The following is a 24,963-nucleotide window of genomic DNA, read 5'->3' on the forward strand; positions in this document are numbered from 1 at the left end:
GTCAATTTTCAATAACTTGATCACTCCTTCATTCGGGGGTTATGTAACAAGTAAGAGTGATGGCCATAACATGACATTAACTACACTGTTAAAACCCATGAGTTATAAATCTACATTTTGAAATGTGCCACTGTTGCTGATGTATATTTCACTTAAAAAGGAATCTTGTGGGTCTGGAAATAAAACCCCTTTTGTAGCATACAAATAGGAGCGATTGTCGATTGCATTTTTTCACAGCAGTATAGTGAAAAGCTACACATTCAACATCAATAATGTATTGATGATTATTGAACATAGGACCTGATATTTTGTGACCAGGGGTGTAAGAAGCATTGGTAATAATAACAATTATTGGCATTTATGTAGTATGCCATTAACTTGTCATCCCAAAGGATTCAAAAGTACTCTACATATGGGAGAGGATCCACTTCATCCACCACTGAAGTGCAGCCCCCACCTGGGAGATATTGCTTTTCCAGCCAAATTAAAGGGAAACTGCAACACTAATTTTACATTTCGGGATTATAATAAATCAGCACTGAAGAGTGCATTTTAAAACCACGATGACATTACCAGGTACACAGTAATATGTGGAACCAATTTGCATCACAAAAGAGACGAAGTTTCAATGCATGAGTAGCACCATATTGTCGTCATTGTCTGTGATTCAGAACGAGGCAACAAAACTCCCTTGTTTTTTTCCCTCGAAATCAGCCCTATTACATTGTAAACATGCTTTAGGCAGAGCCAATTTTGCTGCTATATTAATCATACATATTTTCCTGAAACCCACACATAAAAGACAATATGTTTTTAGATGCTTTTTCTAAGTGTTGCAAAAAAAGAGCAACCTGACAACCAACTAAATTACACTCATATTCATTTTCAGGTTTTGCAAAAGTGCTCTTTCATTTACATTGGTGGTTATTTTATAGTAAATCACACCTAAGAGAACAATTCTTGCAGGACATGCTGTGCCATAGCCTGTGCCATTGTCTGAACAGATTATTTTAATGAGTACAACTGAATTGAATTCAACATTCACGACTTCAAGACGGTTTTGCCGACAAACTCTTCTTACTTGTTAACTCAGCATGCAGATCATGTTACAACATTTCTGGGTTGAGATGTCTGCTGCACAACCTGCACTTATTCGATTGTACATCACACTGAATCCTGTCGATGGGACTTACATCATTGCCCATGTTTATTACCCATCTCTTAGCTAGTTGACAATCCCTTGGAAAAGGAACCAGTTTGACTTTCTAGTCAGGCATTGTTTAAAAATATATAGGTAAGCTCAAAAAAACAAAAAAAAGATTAACGTTGTTAGGAGACCACATTTCTCATTTGCTTACAGTGACTAGTGAGCAGGAAGGGCCACCTTTACATCACAATTCTCTTGAACTCTCGCTCTTGCCCATAGAAAGACCAGCAGTTTCTTGTCTGCCAGCAACAACTTGGCAACTATGCAGTACTTTCACCAAGTTCACAATCTTGCACTGAATTCAAAATGTGTAAAATATTGTGATGCCGTCAATTAATTTATTTTGTTACTGAGATTTAATACCCAGTGTGAGAAATTGGGACTGCGGTTCCCCTTTAAGGAGAGACTTCAGGGAGGGCTGACAGCTCAAACCTTGAGTTGAATTTAGGCAGGACAATGGGGTTAACAGCAACCCTACTCTGTCAACAATCTACCATGACAGTGTTTGCCGTCAGCCTACTGGGGGGTTGGTTTGGAAGGTCTGGTCCTGAAGGAACAGTGCCACCTGCTGGTCCAGTAATAATTAAATGCTAAAAATGTAGTCACAGAGCTGGACCCTGATGCTTTTAAAGATCTTTTAACCTGTCACTACACCTAAGAAAGATGTCGAGACCAATTTAAAAAAGAAGTTAACTTTATTAAGGTGATTTATCTGAACGGGACAAACCATTGAAACCATTTTGGCCACTGAGGACTGGGTTCATAAACCCAAGTGCCCATTGAAATCAAAAACCTCACGTTACCGCTGCACATATCCAACTTGAAAATAATGCTATGGGACAGACTTGTCTTAAAAACAATAACAACAAAACGGAAAAAAAGACTGCTGCTGTACTGTAAACTTGCTAGAGTATTTCTTATACTTCAGAATTTACCAAATTATCTAACATTGCAAATGAAACCTTCCAGCCAATGAATCATTATATGACAAAGATGAAGCCATTATACACTGAACAAAGCAGGCAATTAAGGACTGCTTTCTGTCCTTCAGCAACTCACAATACCTGCTTGCCAATGGCAGCAGAGAAACACTGATTTCAGCTGTTTTCTTTGGCATTTCTACACTTAATTTGATGTATTTATACTGCAATTTTCACATTAACAAAATCTAATAACAGTTTCACAATTCGCAGTGCTATGTATAGAAATGCTAGAGATGCTATAGAAATGTTGATGTAACTTTGGACATTTTTGAAAATGTAAGGTTTTTATACAGTTTCCTTTGGATTTCTGGTTCATTTTCCTAATCTATTACATAAAGCCTCTGCGTTTCAACAGATAAAGAACTTCAAAGCTCTCTTAGGCAGCCTTGGTTCTAGTTGACTTTATTTTTCAAACTGATCCATTTTCCTGAACAAAATCGGATTTATAAGCTGTTTATTTGGACTAAATGTGTTTCAGCAATGTTTATATTTATACAGAATAGCTTTCTCATTGGCAGTGAATAAATATGAGACCCAAAAAGACAAATCTGAACAGTATGAAGGCATGTGTATTACACATGCACTTTGTGTATTACACTGAGTGGTCAGAGTGTCTGTGCTTTGCCTCTGATGAGTTCTGCTAATTAGGAAATTCCATCGAAATAATTATTAATACTTTTAGTTTTTTATTGTTGGCTCTTAATCTAAAGCAGGTTCCTACGTACTCAAAACTGGCATTCTAATGAAAGACACAATCTTGAATCGAGAAATATGTTAACTAATGCTGTTTCTGAGATGACTGTTTCATTTAATTTATATACTGTACAGTAGCTAAGATCACAATGCTGTATTGTGCACTGTTCAAGCAACTTGTGTGATTAGAACAACATTGTGTCCTTTCTGTTAAGTAAATCAAATTAATAGATAATCTGCCACGGAAATAAATGTTTTGCCATGCTATACAAAAATTAAATGGGAAAATACGTACGTGGAAAGATAGAAAAGGTAAAACTACCTTAACTGGCAATTGTGTTTATTATGTAAATAGACGTTGTGTGTGTGAATAATGCAGAATCGACACTTATCCAAGAAGTTTCAGTCTTTATCCAAGTAAAAATTCAGAAAGCTTCTCTTCTTAAATGGTTGTCCGCTCTGATCAATAAATGAGTTTATTACGGTGTGAGTTGGAATAATTTGAAAATCAATGTACCTTGACAGTGCTGAATCATAGATGATGTTCTAATGCGGTCGTTAGCTTAAAATGCGCCTCAAAACCTTCAAAATAAAATATTCTTTGAGTCAAATACAAGACTAGCAACACCCAGGATGCACGACTTTAAGTGGATTGAAACCCTTAATCCGCTTTCTGAGTTTTGTCATGTGTTTGTCAATCTACTTTTATAATAAAAACGGTAGTGAAGTGTCACTGTGAACAGAACGGATACCGAGAAGTAAAAACGACTCGCTCATTTATCGAGAGAGTCTAAATGCTGTGTATTAAAATGTGTTTTGAGTCTTACCGTTATTTCAATCGGGGTGGGGGGGGGGGTGCTTGAATTGAATACTTAATAAAGGAACGGGGGCAAACAATAGTTGATTGCTTATTTAGTGAATACCTTTAAAGAAAAACGGACGACTCATCTCCCTGTGCTTCTGCTCGTCTTCTAAAGCGTTGTGCATTAAATCGTTTTTGAAAGACTAAATTCCCCTGAATTTTAAATGTACTTGCCAACGTGCGATAACATAAAAGTGAAGCAATCTCAACACGAAGACTGCTGCTGTACAGAACAGAGGTGCTGAAAGTTTGGACAGCTCCCAGCTAGGAAAGCAAAGGAAATGATTCGGAACAATAATCCCTCTGTAAGTAAGAGTTAGAGACGTGATTCTAGCATTGTTGGGATTAGTGTGGGTGTTCGTTGTTGTACAAAATAAAAGTATCAAAAACGCTTGAACGGGTCATATCTAATTATTTTATTGTTGGCTTATTATTATTTCCTGTGAAACTGCAAGAGCGGATTTTTGTAGACTGGATTTTATTTATTTTTTTTCCTGCGCGGAAGGGTAGGGGAAGTGGGGGCAGCGGACCGAACGAAATAATTGGTATGATGACAAAAAGCCAGCGAAGTGGTTGAGGTGATACAGACAGCGGGAGAGCGTACCTGCTGGTCCAATAACCGCAGCCAGACAAGGAGCCTGTGCAGCGTAATGAGTCTGGAGACTCAAGTCACCGGCAGCGGGTCCACCCTGTATTTCAACAACATTCCGTAGATGTGCTCAGATTCGAGGCAGCGGGGGCATCATCTGGTGATGCATTGGAGACTGGAAACTTGATCACGCGAATCTTAACATTCTGTACTGCCAGAGGAAAGCGACGTGATAATCCTTCTCAGGGCACAGAGCTGGGTGTGCATGATGAATTGCAGTACAAACGGAGTGAAGACAAGAGAACGCAAAAGCGACTAGAGCGCCTGGCTTTATATTAGAAGATTAAAAACCAATAGCGAACGTGCGAGGTCCGATCTTTTTTTTTTTTTAGGGAAGGGAAGGTAAAGCTTTAGCAAACAATTTCCTGATGGACTCTGTTTTCCCAGCAGGTCGACAGGATTGGGATTTGAGATTACAGGTTTCTGGATAGGTAACAGCCCACTCAAATGGAACAATTTTTCCCACTCAATGGGAAAAATACTGGCAGCCCTAGAAGTGATTTTACTTTGAAAAACTAATCTAAAAGCTCCGTATTATTATCCCAATCCCAAATCAAAAACGTTTCTGGCTAGCCTACTGAAGTCTATATGAATGTTTTACCTCGCTTATCTCCCACTCAATAACAAATAGTCGTTTCCACAGGCTGACTACAGAACACTGGATAATGTGCTCCTGTACAGTTAACAGTGCTTCAACGCAAAGATCGCCCTTATAATACATAACACAGCCTTGAAAAAAAGTAGCAATAACGGTATTTTATAAATCGAGGTGAGATAAACTACGTATGCACGGTACACAGTTTGACATAAAGACCTAAAAAGCTTTTAGCAGACTAGTAACTATGGAAGGAAAATGCGCTTTTGTACAGGCGTCGCAGCTGTGACAGTCTCGCGCAATTAAAAGAAAACGGAGAAATTAAGGCTGAGAAAATCAAAATTTTGGGCTGATTTAAGAATATGCCTTTAAGGGCAGGCAGAAAGTTCGTTTAGGGACTGGAACGGATAGCTTCTCAACTGTCCTAAAATGAATATAATGTTACACGGACACGTTCTCCGGATTCACACTGCGTTGGGATGCACTGTACACTTCAGGTAAGGACGTTACTTTTTTTTTTTAATTCTAATGGATATCCGTTTTTTAAAGTGTTTTAGATAGTGTTTTTTATAGTGTTTTATAGTCTTGTGTTTTTATTCTGTTAAAATCTCAGTTCAAGAATTGAGGAAAATGAAAACGAATAAATAAAAACATAAACTTCGCCTGGCGAAATTCTCTTCCGGGCAGACACTGTATTTCAGCAGATAGCTTGGATTACCTAAGGAGATCATGGCTGAAGTTAATACGAATTTGTAAATATTTTTGGTTTACTGTAGAATACGGAGCAACCAACTAACACAAAGTACTAATTCACTTAGATTAAACATGACTGAATTGAAATGAAATGTTAAAATGAGTGTGAATGTGTTTCTGCATATTCTCATTTAAGGTCCCCTGGATGGTACATTATTTTGCTTTTTTCTAACTTAGTTTATCTCAATGAAAAATGGATTCACGTTGTAAACATACACAAAAATATAGCATGAATCATCCACAATGTTATGTTTTTCAAAACTGATCTGGAAGCCATCCCCTCTAGTAATGTACCATGTTATATTTTTTCTCTGATTGCAGTGAAACATTTAGTTTAAGGACTGGTTTCATTGTCAAGGATGAAAGTGAGATTTGGTCAGACCCCTCCTTCAGATGACACATTAAACCATGTGTTGCATTACTTGACCATTAAAGATTACGGGGCCTCTCTTTGTACCATAGGAGGTGTTGATGCTGGTGCCTTGGCCACATTCAGTTCTAGGCTTGTGTAATCCAGCCCTTTTATATTCATCCAGTTAGTACTCATTAATTTCTCACTTTGCCTGATCTACTGTGCAGTGGGGCTGTTGCTGCAGAATGCCTACCACATGTCGAACCAGCTGGGTGCTGCACTTCAGTGGTGAATGAAGAGGGTCCCCTACTCTGTGTGAAGCACTCTGGGATCCTCCGAGATGAAAAGCTCTATACATATATGAGCGATTAATTATTTTTAGACTTGTCATGTAGCGCAGTCCTGGGGAGAGGTGGATACAGCAGATTGTTCATTGCAGTCGAGCACCGGTTTCTAATTTTAAAACTGTGCTACTCTACAGAGCACGCGGAGGTGCTGCTCATTTTCACTCGCAGTCTAAAGAACAATAGAGGTTCGTACGCGGGATTCACATAATGCATTTTGGAAATCCCACAGGTATGTTGTGAATACAGGAGTAGGGACTGCACAAGGCACAACACAGTCTTGTGGGAAGAGACCATTGCACAGTCTGTAAGCATGCTACAACGCTGGGTTATTAAAGGTGATTTATTACTGACTGTAGCTCTGACTGTCAGCAATGCTTGCATAATAAACACAAAATCCTGTGTTTGTTTGTCAGAGGCTGGTAAAGGTGAGAAAGACAGCAAAGACATAGACTGTCAAAAGGATCGAGATTTGCAGAGATAGGTGCATGAATGTAGTCCTTCAGGGCATGCTGTTCTTGTCTGTGTCCTGTACTGATCACTAATAATGTCTGAAGAATGGTTACAGAATCATGTATTTCTATTCATTTTCAAGCTGTGGAATGGGTCAGCTTTAAAAGTGTGTATTAAAGTACAACCCCAAACATGTTTCCAGTATTAGTAAGGGAAGCAAAATTGGTACCACATATATATATATATAATGCATTTTTACATACAGTATGTGTGCTTCTCACATATCATTGTGATGGAATATTTGTAGACATGAAACGGAACTTTTATAGTGTAATGTAGTGTGAAATAGAATTCACGGTTACCAGAAGACTGGCAGAAAGGCATCCTTTGAGACACATTTAAATAAAAAATGTGATATACTCTACAAAAAGAGTAGATAAGATGCCTGAATTAGAAAGAATGAGATTCATTAAAGTCGGGGAATATCATCATTAGTCAAACTAAACATGGAGATTGGCATGAAAATCACAATTATATCCAAGAACCCAACACTGCCTTGCACTCAAAATGAGTTTAAATGTAAATTTTCTTGAAGAATACCTCTGAAAGGTTAAAGATATAGAATCACACATTTTTTGAAAATCCCATTATTTCGTGACTGATGACCGATTTCTTAGGCAACAGCATTAATTATGTGACTTGGCATTTAAGAGAAAATTTGTGATTGATGGTAGCATTACTAATGTCTCCAGTTAGGATTCCATTACAGAAATCATTTGAAATTATAAATATTTAATTGACATTTATATATATATATATATTTGCCTTAAAATAATATTAATATATGGCATTACTATTTAAGACTAATAATACTATGTAAGTGTATTTCAAACTAAAAGATTCAGGAAAATATATAGCAGGAAGAATACATAAGACATATGTAATACAAAATGCAATTGCCTGTCAAAGTGTAGATTCATATAATGGATAACATATGTAGTGCAAAAGTCTGGCTGTGCTGTGTGCAGATGCATCTGATTGTACAGTATATGAGTGTTTGAGAATTACATTTCAGGTAATCACCATTACAATCAATACTCCATAAAGCCACAACATTCTTATAAAAGAATCATCAAGTTCCAAATAGCCAACAGAAAAAAATTACAAGGAAATTATTGATAGCCTCCTTTGTAAATATTTCAGGTAGTTATGTTAAATTGTATATTGGATATATAAAAAATATTTATTATACCTTTTGTGTTTGCATTGAGAATTGATAAGAAGGAACATGATTGGTAAATGCATTTATTAATGTAATAACCTGTTCTATAATGTTTGATACCATAGATATGCACCTATATTTATGCAACTGAATGTACAAATCTTGTTTTGCAGTTCATGGGGTATATTTCTATAGGATTAGTAATATGTAATTTCAAAAATACATACACTGAAGTCCAGAGGCCATTAGTATGTGATGGAAAAGTGTGTTGGCACCAGGCTGGTATACTGTATGTCATTTCAGAGCCATACAATATATACCACAGGAGATGCAAACGTGGTCTGTGATATGACTAATGGGTCATTCAGCTAGTTAACACAGATCATTCCATTCCTGTGAGTAACTCCTGTGCATATAATCATATGAAAAAAATTATTAAGTTGCCAACAATCCCTTGAGAGGAATCTGGCATTTGCAAGAAATTGACATCTGTGCCCAGATACAGAAAAGAAAGTTGTGATATTTTAATGACAGCACACCTACACAAATGGTAAAAGGTTGCAGGTAATTTGGAAGAAAAAAAAGGAAGAGTGTAGCTTGTGAAATGAGTAGGAAATGTAAAGTTCATTTAAGATGTGGTGCAGGTGGAAAGGTAGTGTATTGGGTGCTCATACTGTGATCTATATGTGCATATACAGCATCTTTCATAGGGATTTAATGAATCATTCATATTAATGAATGATGGTGGAAACTATAATTCAAGATTTATTCTTGCCATTGTTAATGTGTGCACCATATCAAGTGAAAAAAAAATTAGCAGTGTTCATAACAATGCAATGTATACCAAAATCCTCTATTCTCTTAAAGTAGGGGTGATGCATTATCTATGAATCCTGATGTACACTGGCTGTTACAAGCATCAAGTCCTCCCTCATTTACAGTATGCTGTGTGATCTTTGCCACCCTTTGTGAGAAACCAACCCAGTTATTGAAAATAACAGCAACTAAGAACACGTGTCAAGAATAAAAGGCACACTTCCATTATATCAAACATAAATTTGAAGTTCATAGTCTTAAAACACATTTGATTCTCGCAGTATGAATTTGCCCTAGAAAGGTAAAAGAATCTCTGAGTGACAGCTGCCTGGCACTGCAGAATTAAAATTTGACCCACAGTGGAAGATGCCACTATGACACAGATATCAATACTTATTGATCATCAATTGCCTTATTTTAAAAGTGGGGAAAAGGTGGTTCTGAATTAAAGATTGCCCTTTGCCACCAACTGTTCTACTTATAGTCTTTTATTCTCTTCTTAGTTTCTCACAGAGCGGACACATGTTGTTTGAAATGTCATGTCATTACCAGCTGCAGCAGAGGCACACCTTTGGGATTTATGTACTAGGTGAAGAGAGCCGATTTACTATTCAAATTACTTTTAGAAAAGCAGACAAGCTGGGACTGACACATTTTCAGGCTTTTGAGTAAAAACACTGCTCTTAAACTTAAACTTGGAGAAGCAGTGTTTTTTTAAAAACAAGTGTGGGCAGATTATCTTGAAGGGTTATGTTGATAGATGGTGTGACAATCCATTGGATCTACTCAAATAACTGATTGTATTCAATGTCTCAATTATCTATTAAACCATTTTTAATACATAACAAAACAATCTCACCAAATGTTTATTTAAAAAGGAAACCTGTCAGTCAATCCTAGACAAACTTCTTGTTGTTAGTTCCTTTAAAGTAAGGTTAATTAGCTCCTTGGAAATTTTTTTTTATCAGACTGAGCTCTGAGAAATCCATCACCATATATAGCAGAGGGAAACAATTATAATTTGTGCTGTAAATTGTATCTGCTCTCTCCCTGAGAATACAAGCTTTTGTATGCGTACATTTTGGATAGATTAATACATTTTATCATCTATGAAGATCTCTCCTCTGAACAGTTATTTAGTGTTGTGTTTGTGGCTCATTGCTTAATTACATAAGTGACAATAAATAGACCTAAATACTGTACATGTAAGATTGAATTATTATGTCAACAAATCTTACATTTCTCATCTTATAATCCAAGTATTAACTGAAATGTCTGAATTTTGATTATGGTGATGCTATGAGCCTGCTTCCAAGCTCAGAGCAGATTATTTATATTGCCCAACCTTAATATTTGTTAACAGAAATTAACTTCCCTTGCTTGTTGAACATGCCTTTGCTGCATTAAATGAGTTTAAAATACTTAAATAACAAAGGAAAGGCTTATGCAGTCAAATTAATATTGATTTTCTATTTTGGGAAGCAGGTGAGTTAAGAATCCTGCCACACAGATTAATCCAAAGACATTAACAATGTTTTGGCATCTTTTATTAGAGTCTATGAAATGCTCTAATATAAAGCTGGAAAGGTTAATATCTGATAAACTCCTTGCTATGGTATCAAGATTATAAAGTGGCATTTGTAAGGTCAAGATGTATTTTACCATAATATAGTATTTGTGTATTTACTTTTTTGTGCTTTTAATAGAAATCGATTATGTGAAGATTTCATGTGTCGTTGATTCTTTGAATTGCTTTTGTTTTTTCTCATGTGTATTATAACATGACTCAAAGGGTTTGTTTTTCCCTTTTCTACCGCTTTTCACAATAAAATATCAGAAAGTTTGTGAAACTGCAGTGAAACGCACCAGTGCCCAGTTCAACAGAGCAGACCCATGGGTCTTTTAAAAAGCGAATTTATCTATTTTAAGATAAAGAGGTTGAAAGTAGGTCAGAGGTTCTGTAAAGCTATTATTGATTGAGGCATAAGAGGAGCTGTAACAAACAGAGCTGAGATTAAATAGTGGATTTTTCTAGATTGGGAGAAAAATGACGATTAAGAACCTAAACTCATCCAACCATTTTCCATTTTAATTTTCAATAGACTTTGAGATAGTGCATATCAAAATCCATCCAAGATTACATATGAAAAGAGAAATAGTAAAAAATACAATCCTGAAGTATAATGGACTCTTTTTATTGCCATCCTCCTGGGACCAACCTGATGAGTTCTGTACAGAAGCAAGTTATTTTTATGCTGATTTATGTCTGTTGAAGTGGGAAAGTAGGTGTATTTGTTTAGTCGTATGCTACATTAGGCTGAAAATGAGATGCTTAAGAAAAACAAACTGATTTTTCACTTAAAGGAACATCACCTGACATTGCATTTTGCTTTCAAAACAACACTCATTTTTTCTGCACTTAGAGAAGTCCCCCTTGTGTTTTGATTTATTAATTTATTTTATAGGCCCACTGTCAAGTCTTTACATTAGAGGAAATGACTGAGCTTCACTCTACCAATGTGTTTTGTTGTCTCCTGCTCCATCTTCAAGGCTGGAATGGAATAACAATGCTGGGTTGATGGGATGAAAATAAATTCACAGAGGGGTGCCATTGTTGTCTACGATATGCACGACTGAACACAGCAACATCTGCTATTATTTCATTCATAGGAAAGATAGCACTGGAATGACAGAAAATGATGGAATTATATACAGTCCACTAGTATCAAAAAATGGTTTTTAGAAAACAGGCACAGGCTAGTTGTCTAACCTAAAGAATCAGAATTCAAGATCTGGTTTGTATTCAAATCTGCTCACCATCCTGAAGGTATGCTGGAAAATATTAAGGAGAATTTCCCCGGAAGTCAAGGATTTTTTTAGCCACTGATGAATGGAATGGAATGATTAAGAAAAAAAAACTCTTGTAGAGGCAATCATAACATATTTATCTACAAACCTCGAATGCACTTAGTGCTGTTTTTTTAACGGCAAAATGCCTGCCAGTTTCCTTTTCTGAAACAAGCACGCTGATTGTTCTATTAATTAGCCTGAAAGCAGGTGACCTCAGGTGACCTCAGACTTCAAACATAGTGACCATTAACTCAGAGTCATGTACAGAATACTTTATGGTCACCCTTTGCAGTCATGTTTTTGTACTTAATATGCTAACCTGCATGTCCAGTAATCAGTGTCACACTTACAGGTCAGTACACCCTAATGCAAACATGTTTTCTGGTACTGAAAAAAGACTTAAAAAAGAAACTGCTTCAGGAAATTTTTAAAAATGGTTTCCATTCCATTTTGTAAATTTAGCTGCTTGGTGCAAATCAAGAAAAAAAAACATTGCATGGAACCAGTAGGCCTCACTAATCAAAAGAATAATGCCTTAGTTGCATTAGTATATTAGAGCAAAACCTCATGGTTGACTTTTTAGCAGTAAGGCTAAGTACTTTTTAGTATTGTTGAAAGGTTTTGTAAGAACCATCCTTCAAGTGTCTCAGACATACAGAATGACACACTGATCACTTTGTACAACAGACCAAATAATGGGAAGGCATAAGTGTGACAGTCTGGGCAAGAGTGTCTAGTCATGACAGAACATCATTTGTAGGGATTGGGGATCTAACTGCACAGTATATAGTGATCAAGTCGTGGGACTTCACTTGCTAACTTTCCCGTGGGTTCACCATTTAATGACAAAATTCCAGGAGGACAGTACACCTCCTCATGATGGTCATGGAAGAACAACTTTCTTAAAAAATGTCCTACTCACCAGACGTGAGCCCCACTGAATATCTCAAAACCTTAATATTTGTGGGAGACAAACTGGGATGAAGTGTTGTCAAGGGCTCAAAGAATACTAAACAGACACATGTACAGGCTGTATGACAAGAATTGGACAAGAATTGGACAAGACAGCATCTGCAACCTCATGCGTCACAGATGAACAGCTTTTATTGTGTCCAACAGTAGCCACATACACTACTAGTGTGACTTTCACATTAAAGCCCCTAATGAATGTTAATCAGCATAAAGAAATTTGCATGTATCAGGTCTGTTCAATAAAATGTCTGTGTACCTACTGCAAGGAAATAACGTCATTTTCCTCATAATAACTATAGGATTTTGCTGGTGGTTGTAAGTTTCTCTTGATGCCCAATATAGTACTCTTGAACAGTTTTATATATGAATAATGCTGTGATTAAAATAGCATTTAAAAGAATTAAAGCAATGTAATAAAGTGTTAAAAAAGAGACTTCTAATTTGATTTATTCTTACATTGTTTAGTTTAAATGTAAATTAATCAGAATCTGAGGTCTTTTGAGACAGTACTGCTTCCTAACATTAGGAAATGGTAAGAACTAGTTAATATTCATATAGGCATTGTAGATAGATCAATTAAATTGAGAAAAATATGTCCACACTCCCCCAACAGAAGCTCAGTTTAAAGCTAGTGCAAAACCACTCGAGTATTAGACAAGAATAATGGTTTTCCAGTGTCTGTGTCTTCAGTATGTGTTACACAATGATATTCTTTGTTGGTCTCCACTGACTGCTCTGTGTTGTGTACAAGGCCTAACATAGCTATCTCTGCATCTCTGGTGTTTTTTAAACAAGTGTGATCTGCATAATATGCCTCAGGCATTTTTGTTTATTGCCTTTATTGTCTTTAAATCCTGTTGATTTAATTAAAAACCTATTAAGGTCTTACTGTTTGTTAGGCAACTGCTAGAGGATTGAAATTAATTGAAACATTAACCTAAACCTCAAAGGAATGTACATTGAAGAAAATGATATTTTCATCAGGAGTGACATCAACAGTCAGGTTAAAATAAAAAAGACCGTATCAGCATAACACCATGTATAGGTTGGAAATTTTTTTAAAAAGCTTTTTTTAAAATATTTTTTTCCAAAAATCCAGAATTTTTTTTTATAATAAGAAGACAGCTTGTTACCTGTTGCAACAATTATTACACCATTATACAATTATTACAACTATTCTTGTCGAAAAAACAAGGACGTTTCAGTCCCTTTTTGACATCTTGATTCCAGCAGATTAATGCACTAAGTCATGGTCAATCTGGAAGGGAAACCTATCACACTGCTTGTCTGCGATATGTACCCAGTCAAGAAGCATATTCAATATCTCCATTCTCTCTCTCTCTCTCTCTCTCTCTCTCTCTCTCTCTCTCTCTCTCTCTCTCTCTCTCTCTCTCTCTTAATCTTCACAGCTCCTGGCCTGTTGAACAGCATTAATACCTGTCAAGTCAATTTGTTACAATCCATCTCCCTTGGCCAGTCACAGAATCCACCCTGCAATGGAGAGCCTGAGTGAGCTCCAGAACCCACTCCTGGACAAAAACAGCAAACATGTCAAAGGCGATTACAGTTACCAGGGGGACTTTCCCAGCAACCAATACCAGGAAAACATTTTTAATTACTTTGTGAACGGCTCCAGCAAAGCCAAGACTCACCAACTCCTCGATGCCACATCGCTGCACCTTGCAGTAGAAGCCTTCTACCGGCCAAACTTCATTTTGTACAAGGATGAAGCCAATGCTAAAAACAAGGATTATAAAAGCGAGTGTTGCGAGACCACTTTCACAGAAAATAAAGACTCCACTGTCGAAAACACAGAAGATCAAGAGTCTAAACTCCTAGAACTGGGTGACAATGATGTGAAAATCCAAACGGTGTCTTATGAGGTAGAGGAGGAAGAGTACCACGAATATGAGGTAAGCTGAAGGTGGTGGGGAGAGGGAAAGGTATTTTGTACCATGTCTTAAAACATGATAACTCATTCCTCTGCAAAGTACTGAGCAGAAGATTTAACGTAGCTGGAGATTATTTTAATAAGGGGTATAAATTACATTCATAAGAGGTTAGTCCTCTAAACATTTTCCAAGCTGAAGTTTGCCTGTTCATATTTTAGTTTTATACTGTGCATTTTGCATTGTTTTTCCATCACAAATCAGTGTACTGTACCATCATTTCATTGTGCTTTACTATACTTTGCATTGTGTGGTACATTCCAGTGTTACATTACCTTCTTTTTGAAGGTATAAAATTAAATTTAAAAGTTGTTTAGTTAAAGTTCTCACTCAACATTTTTTTCACAAAAAATAACTCTGCAATGTTGACTCTATGTCTTTATACTTTGGGGGTCCTCATAACCCATCCGCATCCCTGACTCAGTTCTGTTCCACAGGGAGAGGAATGAATCTTATTTTCCACCTTTCTTCCTGATCTAGTATCTGTCAAACCTCAGTCTATCCCAGAAACCTGGAACTAGATTACAAATCCAAGCTCTTGCATAGTCTCACTCTTTTTAATGGAAAAATACATTACAGAAACTAAATCAAGACTGCCATGTGAAATCCATTAGGGGGTTTACAGTATGATTACTGTGACCCGATTTCTTAATTTTGTATTAAAATATACAGCAGCAGACCAAAAACCTTGGCTTCCTTCATTCGTAACAATATGATTCACCACCTAATTTTAGCAAATATTGTTTTAATGGAATGGGATTCAATAAAGACAGGTGAGGGTAAGTCACAGAGCTCACATTGAAAAAGTGGCAAAGTTCTGCCCTCTTATGAACACAGCTTGTGTCAGGGCTGCTGTTGTGCTGTTATTTATAAGTCACTACTTCAGACTTACAAGAAAACACCTCAATTTGGGATATAGTTCATATTCTTGTTTATTTCCGAACGTAAAAGAGAAGAGACTTCAAGAGAAGTCAAGAAAAGTCTGACTTCACTGCCAAAGACTAGGTCATCAGAATGCTGTTGTGTGTATTCCACAGGATACAAGTATGTTCACTTGCCTTTTTGTAGCTCACAGACCTTTGAGTTTCAAATTGTGTCATTTCCAGTGTTAACACAGTCGAGACTCTGTCCAGAGTTTTTTGATCTAACAGTTCCAACATTTTGAATGCTGTGATCCCACACATCATAGAAGATAAAGGCTGAATAGCAATATAATCCATATTGGTAGCACACATCTAAAAGTATAGGAAAAGAATTGAAAGCTGATGGTCTACATTCCTTTAATGACACTAATTCACATAGGATCGTGGTAAAAGTTCACTTTCAGCTCACTGTTTGAGTGAAGACAGAGGCGACTTTATGCTGGAATAAAATCATGTGAACAAATGTAATACTAACTCATATTTTGTTTTGGTAGTTTTTTCATGTGCTTGGAAATTGTCTTGTTTTGTTAAAGGTTTCTACTATATATGACTTGTGCAGTATTGCAAGTATATTGAATGTCAACACATTAATATCATTTACCTCAGACAGCATCCTTCTGCAATACACTGATTTATGAACAGTATTGGATCCTGTAGGTTTTGTGTAACCCAACAGAAATACAGTACATACATTTTTAACTAGACATGGAGAAAAAAAAACTCTGCATCAGAGTCAGTATACAGATATTTCTTTTCATTTTCATATATCAAATATTTTATGAAAGAGAACCATGTTCGAAAGTATTGAGTTCAAAGCATTACCCTTTCCAGTTCTTACTCACTTCTATTACCAAGGCTGATCTTTCTTAAGACCTCTCTCGGGAATAACTCATTTCTCAGAAGACCATAATCAATTACCTAGCACCAGTGCACAAGTGATCATTTCAACATGGTGTTGTCCCTCGACATTCAAAAGGCCATCCAGGTGCCATGGATTCTCAGGATCAGGGAAAGGATTTGAGGAACATTAAGAACAAGTCTCGAAGCAGGCACATCTTCACAATGCAGAAAAAAATGACTATTGATTTTGAGAGCAGTCAGTCTGAAAGAATAACTGGATTGTTTGCATGGCAATGTTTCGACACAAATGCAGCTGGAGCCTCTGAGGCACTGCAGCAAAGAACTTTCAGCAGCTATTACAGCTTTTTTATAAAAGCAACATGAATCACACAAACACCTGTTTGTGCTTTTAAGCAGCACAGGGTAATTTATGAACACAGAAAGCTGCATTTTGAATCCCAGAATTTTTACATCTGGACTGTTTCACCCAAATGCTATTTTCTCAGAGTGAATTAGGCAGCCGTCATTATGATGTTCCTTGCTGTAAATATAACAGTCCACATCTAATCATCCCACCTAAGCTATTCCTCCTACAGACAAAAGAAAATAAATGCACAAACACTCCTACAGCTGCACAATCATATCTAACGAAGCCTTAATACCTCAGATCTTAGACCAAATGATACTTTGGCTCAAATATAATCATAATTTCATTTAATAAACCAGTCATATATTTGAATCCCAATGCATGGTGATGCATTTCCATTGGAACATGAAAATTTGCAGTTGATATCTCCATTGAGATTATTCCCCCATCTTTGGTCCTATCTACGTTTTCTCTTTTACAGAGTACTTGTACTGATTTACAGAACAGACAAAAACATCCATCACACAGAGTTTCTGGAGGTAGTTTATTGAGGCTTTATACATATGTACATTGAAGTTCATTTAAAAATGCCCATTAGAACTAAGAAGGACATTAACGAGGCAATCAGTAATCTGCATTGCGTTGAACCTGAAGAGGACCTTTCAGAATTTTGCAGACTTTGTTCAGTATCTGTCTAGGGTCAGAAAAGTGTAATCAATAACCTAATCTGATAGTGCCGCTTGCTAGTAACCTCTACAGTTACATGTGTTGTGCTAATAATCTAACCTATACAAGGATCTGCTAGTCCTACTGTGCATTTTGACTGAGATTTAAGACTCAGACATTCCACTGAAATGATATAAATACTATCACATCCTACTCCCTTATTCTAAAAAGAAAAACTCATGTCCTCACTAGAGTTCACTGTTACAAATTAGTTTGCTCTTCTTCTGCGCCTAATGATAGCCTCCATACGCTCATTATCTCTGAATCCAAACGGAATCCAGACGAGGGAAACAATAGTGTCAAAATGAGAACACAGGACACTGGAGATCCATTTCAGGTGTGGGAGCATGAAGCGTTAGAGTTAATTTGATGTGCAGTCATTATTCTTTGTACATGTGAGGCGAGCCTGATCACAAAAGTACCTGATAACACTTTCATCCATCTATGTTGGCATTTTATCTAGAAAAAGCTTCAAGTTTCAAACCTGCTGATAATGCTGATGATTATGAGGATCTGCTGGAGCCAATTTTATCTACACAACAAAGAAACATACGGTTTTTAAAATGTGGCTTAGAATAGTATTTGATGTGGTACATAAAACAACAAAAATGTTTAAACTTTCAGTATTGAGAACCACAGTCTCTGCGGGAGCTGTTCTAGTTCCTGAACTTAACTACGCTTGGCAGGTGGCTGTGTTATTCTGTGCAATCAATTGAGAAGGTCTGGACATTCTAAGCTGTATTAATTTGTTTTCAGCACCCTGAACTGTGATTTTTATGTAAGTGGGATACTATAGAATACATCCTTTAGTATATTTTGTACACAAAAATCTTTGAAAAGTGCAGTAAAGACAAAACTATTAGAAAGCTAGAGTCGTAAAAGCCTAATTAATCACTGCTGTATAATAATGGGCCTGTCTGTGTCAACATCAGCACCAAGCTCAGTAATTTTACTGTCTCATAGCCCCACACTTATCTTAAATAATTAACGATGCTTTAGGAGAACCATTTCAGGTGAAATGATCAATATTCTTAAGTTAAGAAATACATTTGTAAAGCATAATTCTAAAGCTAAAGCTTAGTTTTTCTTTTGCAAATTCAGTTAGGATTTAAGGTTAGTAAATTAAATAAATATTTGTGCTCTGAAGTATATTTTTATAATAGTTTTACTAACATTATATTTTCAAAGTTAGGTATCTAACAGTCTGTTTATATGTATTAAACTCCCTTAAACTGTTTTTCATTTTAGAGGTCAAACCTTCAGCAATGGTTTTCATAGGCAAAATGTGCTTTTTCTAGTCTCCTATTTCTAGGGCACTCATCAGGGTTTATTTTCACCTCTGGTGTGCCTCACCTTTAAAACCAGTGGCACTATTTCTGTTCACAATACTCAACGCTGTGTATCATTGGGTGCTGATATCATAGTGTGTGAAGACACTGTCTCCCAAGCCTGTCTCATCTACCATATTTGATGATTTCAGAGTTAAGAATATAATTGTTTCAAGTTTGCATTACTGCCAGCAAATTTTGCAATACAGAAAAAAGGCTTCTGATTGTACTAGACAAACACTTTGGATAACATCTTATTTAAATAGCATTTTTTTAACCTGAACGGGCAGATACATTTTCTCCATTCTTCTTATGCTCATGTCTCCCTAATAGGTATGAATGTGCCTCCTTGAAACTTAACACCATGCTCTATCCTGATATTGTTTAAATGGAGCCTTTTGCTGCATGGATCCAGGGTGGAGGGAGGCTTGGACACCTGTAGTTGATGTTGTCTAGTCTGTATTGCAGACTGCTCCTGTCACAGCCATCTGATTAGCAATCCTTTGTTTAGAAACGTGGAAAGGGGTGACAGCACCAATGGCTGAGAGAACAATGCTGTTGAAGTATTCTGATTTGTTAAAGTTTTGAACATTTGAAATGATACAACCTAGTCCACAAATCAAATTATCAGTGTGGAAGGCACAAATTGAAATGATCATAAGGCGAGCAATAGCTTCTTCTTTTGTTCAATGCATTCCTAATGAAAACATACTCATACCCCCATTCTTTTAACTGTTCATCTGCAGCTAACGGCCTTCAGATATTTTTTATTACATATTGCATATCTATTAACTTTAAATTTACATAAGACTAGTATAATGTACAAGCTTACTTAATGGCTGTGGTAGCCTTACTTTTGACACTTTGAGCATTTCTCTGCTTATGTGTATGCAGTCACAGCAGCACAGGGCTATGTCAAATTTTATGTCTGCTGGTTAAATTTAGAGGAAAAGAGACATCCAGAGATAAGCCTTGATATCCTGCCTCAGGAGAAGAATGCATTCATTGGTGCTCACAGCCTAATAGCAATTTCTCTGCAGAATTTATGAAAAGAAAACCAATCATGTCAAAGATTTGAAGGCTGGATTTATTACTATGTCAAACCAAGGCCAATAATGATTTTTTTTCTTACCTCTGACATTCAAAAGGGGTCAATAAGATCCAGTGTAGAAGACAGTGGCAAATAATGTGAATTCAATTCATGAGTCTTAAAATCTCTTCTTTTTATGCTAAATGTATATACTTATGATGCTCTAATACAAACAGATTGCAATCACTATATAAATATTAACTGGGAATGAAGTTCATAGCACAAATCCTTTGGCAATGTGCAATCAGACTGTTGGCCATGAGCAGCCCAATCAGATAGGTCATATTTCTCAATGTCAAAGGCTATGGACAATAACATCTGCTACAAGCAGGTCCTGCATTATTAGCAGTGACGTATCCAGTTTACACAGTGTTCAGTCCCAGCCAGTATCTTTTCAGGTTTCGTGCCTACAAAACATTACATTATATTCTTTTACTGTATTTATGTGCTGTATCTAAATTTTACTTTAATCCATCTAACAGACCAGCCATTTCCCTGGACCAGAGCCACAAGGCAATTAATTATGTTCTTAATTAAAAACAACAACAATGGCTTTATCTCTGAGCCAGCTTTGAAAACAAACTGTCAGACTTAAACAGTTTTTTGCAGCATTCAGTATCCATGAACAGCTTGAGATTGACAGATGCTATACCTTTCATTTTCACAAATATCTTCACAGTGAATCAATCCTTATACATGTATGCAGTGAATTATTATATTACATAAACACAAAGAATTTGTCAATTAAAAAGTAGGCCTTAAGCTATCCAAGCAAGAGCAAGGAAACAAATCTTATACAGATTATAATAGAGATAAAACAGAACAGTACTCTCAGTAGACTAAGGAACTCCAAGCTGCAATTGTTTTGATTAATGTTGGTCATTGACATATGAAAGGAGCAAGTTGGTAGATTTTATATTTCCCAAAAGTGTGTAAGGATTAACTGCTGCATGCCATCACCTGAATAGGCAATTGGTCAGGTGACTGCTTGCAGCCTCTCTGTCTTCCTCTTCCTTTTTCTCATAACATATTGGGAAGCTCTAAAGTTACACTTCAGTGACAATACTAGTATTGCTGCTAGTGAAAAAAAGGCCTCATAACAAGTCACTTCATTACTCTATCACTCAATGACACTCAGAGTAGAGCACTATTTGATTGTGCTGTTTACAGTAGGAACCCGAAGCCCAGACAGCTGTGGGATATTAAAATACTAAATTGCTAGCACAATCTCACAATTGATCCTATACTGAAGAAAAGCCTGTATTAATTAGACAGTTGTGCTCTCAAAAGCAAACCCCTGCTTTTAAACAGAGTAATAAGGCTGTTATATTAGCCCTGCATATAAATTTGCATTAGGTTAGCTGAGGGATTCATTCACCCAGTAAAGGACAGGCTTCAGACAGATGGCTTAGATTTAAAATCCTGGCATCTCCTTATGAGATACGCACAGATGAAATGACACGCTGAAATGCAGCATTTTGCACACCATCCATTCATCTTCTCTAACTACTTTATCCACAGAGGATCACTGAGAGCTCCAGTCAGACTCGGTAGGCACGAAGCAGGGCCACACCCTGGACTATCAGAGAGCACACACACACATACAGTACAGTACACATTCACTCACATATGCACCAAGAGGGAAACCTAGAGACAGCAATTAACCTGGGCAGCATGTTCGTGGGAGGAAACTGGAACAGCTGGAGAAAACTGATGCAAACACAGAGAGAACATACAAATGCCACACAGAGAGAGTCTGATTTCAACCAAGGATCCAGTGCTACCCCCTGCACCACAGCGTGTTTTGGGCACCATTTGTGGAATAACTTTGAGGATACGTCAGAGCCCCCATTCTGGAAAAAAAAATGATGTTAAGGAAGCTAATAAATGCAGAGACTATCATAAGCTAATTATACCCATTGCACAAAGGGAAATATTATGAGTGACATTTCTGCTTGAGACTCATGCTTTTGTAAAATTATAATTGGCTGGTAAGCTTTTACAGACACTGCATCGAGCAACACAGAACACCAGACTCCCTGACTTTCTTGTTGTCCTTTTAAATTGCCTCATTTATTTTCCACCAAGAACATCCATTTCCATTTATTTTCTTTCCATCTAGTCCCTGGGATTATTTTTGATTTGCACAATAACAAGAGTAATAAATGCATTCTCTTTTTGATAGGCTATTTATTTATACAAACAGGAGCAGACATGAGCATAACACAATGGCGACAGTTTCGTTCCCAAAAGGTCACTCCGGGAACTGACGTCTCATAAATTTGAAGTCAGACCAAAACACTTAAAGACAGAGTCTTCCCATTAAATATCCCATTCGTCATTGACATACTGTGCCAGGGAACAGAAGACAGAAGCTAAAACAATACAAGGAAAATGTCAAAGAATTAGCAAACTGACTAGAAACTGACTGTTTCTTTTGAAAGTCTGTGCAACTTATTTTATTGTACAATGCAGCTCCAAAAAAGGAAAGTGAGAAAGGGAATAAAAGGTTCTTTCTCTAATGCCGTGAAGCCAATTTGCCACGTAAATTACATCGTCTTTTTTTCTGTTTTCCCTGTCACCTCACAAGGACAAAACAATCAGTTAATCCTGTTTTATCTGTCAGCATTCTCATGAGTGTTGACAGAATACAAATTCTTTGCCATCCAGGAGGCACAAGCTGTGTGCTGGTTGTGATGGCAGAGAACATGACAAGGGCAGATTGAACGACTTCAAATCATGATGAGCTCGCTGCCTTTCTGATTGTCTGTGTCAGATGTGTGCAGCTGCACTAAAGAAGACAGAGCTCATCCCACTGGATGAGGAGATAATATGGGGGAAATATTTCAGCATTTTCGTCTGAGGAAATGGCAGTTGATGCTGTTCTCTTTTCCCTCAACAACCAGCACTAAATTAAGGAAACTTTAAAAAAAAACTTTATATAATAATAATTTCTAACATCACATATTCTCAGTCAACTGCAGTATTTAAAAAGGACTTGACCCAAACCTGCCCACAGCCTTTGACAATGGAAAAAGAGTAACCCTTTAATGTAGGTGCTGTTAATATGCTTTTATGTAGGGGTTGCTTTATGAATGATAAACTAGCTACCAGAACTGGAACAAACAGCCCCTTGTTAACAGAATGCAATAAATCATTCATTGCAATTCTGATTTGCAACCACAGAATTATCTTTTTGAAGCATTTGTAAATGGGATAGTTTAAACAGAAAATATTTGGTTTTCCCCCTAAACAGACAGATTTGACTTTATGCTACTATCGGTGACTTTTCCAAAGAGGTGTTGGCATTACACTCTTGTTTCACCTGTAGGAGGAAGACGTGGCACCAGTCCTTATTGCACAAGGCTATAAAATCATCAGATCCAGATGGTCAAAGTGGTTCTGTGATAGAATCAGAAACTCCCCAGAGACTCCACTGCAGTTTGACCTACTAATACTGTAGCAGATCACAGGTGCCTTTCTCAGGGTTGGAGCTGAGCCAGTGCTATTCTAGCATTCTAGTGGGAAAGAAAGCAATATATCATTGGCAAGGATGGAGATGACTGTCCTATTTTCTGTTACCAGCTAAAGAATAAATACAGCAGAGAAAAGCATTTTTATAACTTTCCTAGAATTGCTCGCTATAAAATGTGCCTTTCCAAAAAAGGAAGCCATCAGTCACATTGAATTAATAATGTTTCAGATTTTTTTAAAAATATTTCTTTCAAGGACATTATGGGCATAAATGTATTGAAATCCATTCTACATTAACTGAAATGTACTATATATAAATATTTGATGTATTGAAAGTCGCAGTTTTAAATAAAATTGCACTGTCAAATCAGAAAGAACTTGACGGTCCTATTGAAAATATCCAGAACATTACATACTATTCTGTACAGACAAGCACAAGCAAGCACAAGAAAGAAATTCCAAGGCTTGTCCTTTGAATTTTAAAATGCAGCAGGAAAAAAAAGTATCTGAATCTGATCATTACCAATGCTAATGAGACTCATTTTATATGTTCGAGATGTAAAATGACTTGTGCCTTTTTGGAAAACACATCTGTTCAATATTTTATAACAGCTATTACTAATTAGGCAGGTTTGTTAGGACATGGGAATGAAGATGTTACCCAACTACACCTTGACTGCCTGGGGCAGTGCTGCTTTCTGCACTAGATGAACCAATCAGTTGAGCTGGGAACTCATGGCAAGCAGGTATTGATACCTATTCACTTCTCCAGTTTCTCATGGATTCTCACCTCAGTTTGAGAGATTCCTCTGTTTGAATCCATTAGTGCAATTGCTACTACATTGCTACTGAATTGAAATGTTCAGTTTTACCTACATATGTTATTGATGCTTAAAGGGGCAATGCAAAGCGATTGATTATGAATAGCAGTGATATAATAATTCACAGTAGTGGAGGAAGTGAGCTGAGGCAAGAGTAAATGATTATGCCGTGTTGGGTTTTTTTTATACATACATAATACATAAGACAAGACGTACATATTTTTCAAGCCAAGTGAGTATTACCTTATACTTAGATTAGATATAGGCCTTGCTGGATGATGGATGTATCCCCCCAGAAAAAAGAAACAATGCCTTTTCCAACAATGCCAGGGGCAGCAAAGTAAAGGGCACCCTGATGTCTCCACAGAGCGACTGTTCCAGCGACAGCGAGAGCGAAGACAACTTCATAATGATCCCCCCGCGGGACCACTTGGGTCTGGCCATTTTCTCCATGCTCTGCTGTTTCTGGCCTCTGGGCATCGCGGCCTTCTACTTCTCCCAGGGGGTAAGGGTCTTTTTCCCAGATGCGTGCTGGGCCTGTTCCCTCGGTTCGAAGGTACTGTATGCGGTAACTGCAAGAGCTGCCTTGGTGGTGCTACGATTTCTTATTTCCAGCCGTTTCCCTGAGTGAAAGTAACTTTCTTAAACGGAAAAGGCGACTATTGGTAAAGCTTTCTTTGAATGTTGCTGCGTA

General features: G+C 37.0%; 1 protein-coding gene across 1 annotated transcript in view; it reads left to right on the forward strand.

Annotated features, from left to right (window-relative positions):
* The first annotated feature begins 4,454 nt into the window (after window positions 1-4,454).
* syndig1l (synapse differentiation inducing 1-like) overlaps window positions 4,455-24,963 on the forward strand; it is a 30,425-nt gene continuing 9,916 nt past the window's right edge. Inside the window, exons 1-3 of the mRNA XM_088925263.1 lie at window positions 4,455-5,486; window positions 14,161-14,664; window positions 24,637-24,774. Of these exons, the coding sequence (XP_088781389.1) occupies window positions 14,248-14,664; window positions 24,637-24,774 (555 nt within the window). The 5' untranslated portion in view covers window positions 4,455-5,486; window positions 14,161-14,247. The remainder of the gene's footprint in view (window positions 5,487-14,160; window positions 14,665-24,636; window positions 24,775-24,963) is intronic.

Source organism: Atractosteus spatula, chromosome 9 (assembly GCF_055471065.1).
Source record: "Atractosteus spatula isolate fAtrSpa1 chromosome 9, fAtrSpa1.hap1, whole genome shotgun sequence".
Lineage (NCBI taxonomy): Eukaryota > Metazoa > Chordata > Actinopteri > Semionotiformes > Lepisosteidae > Atractosteus > Atractosteus spatula.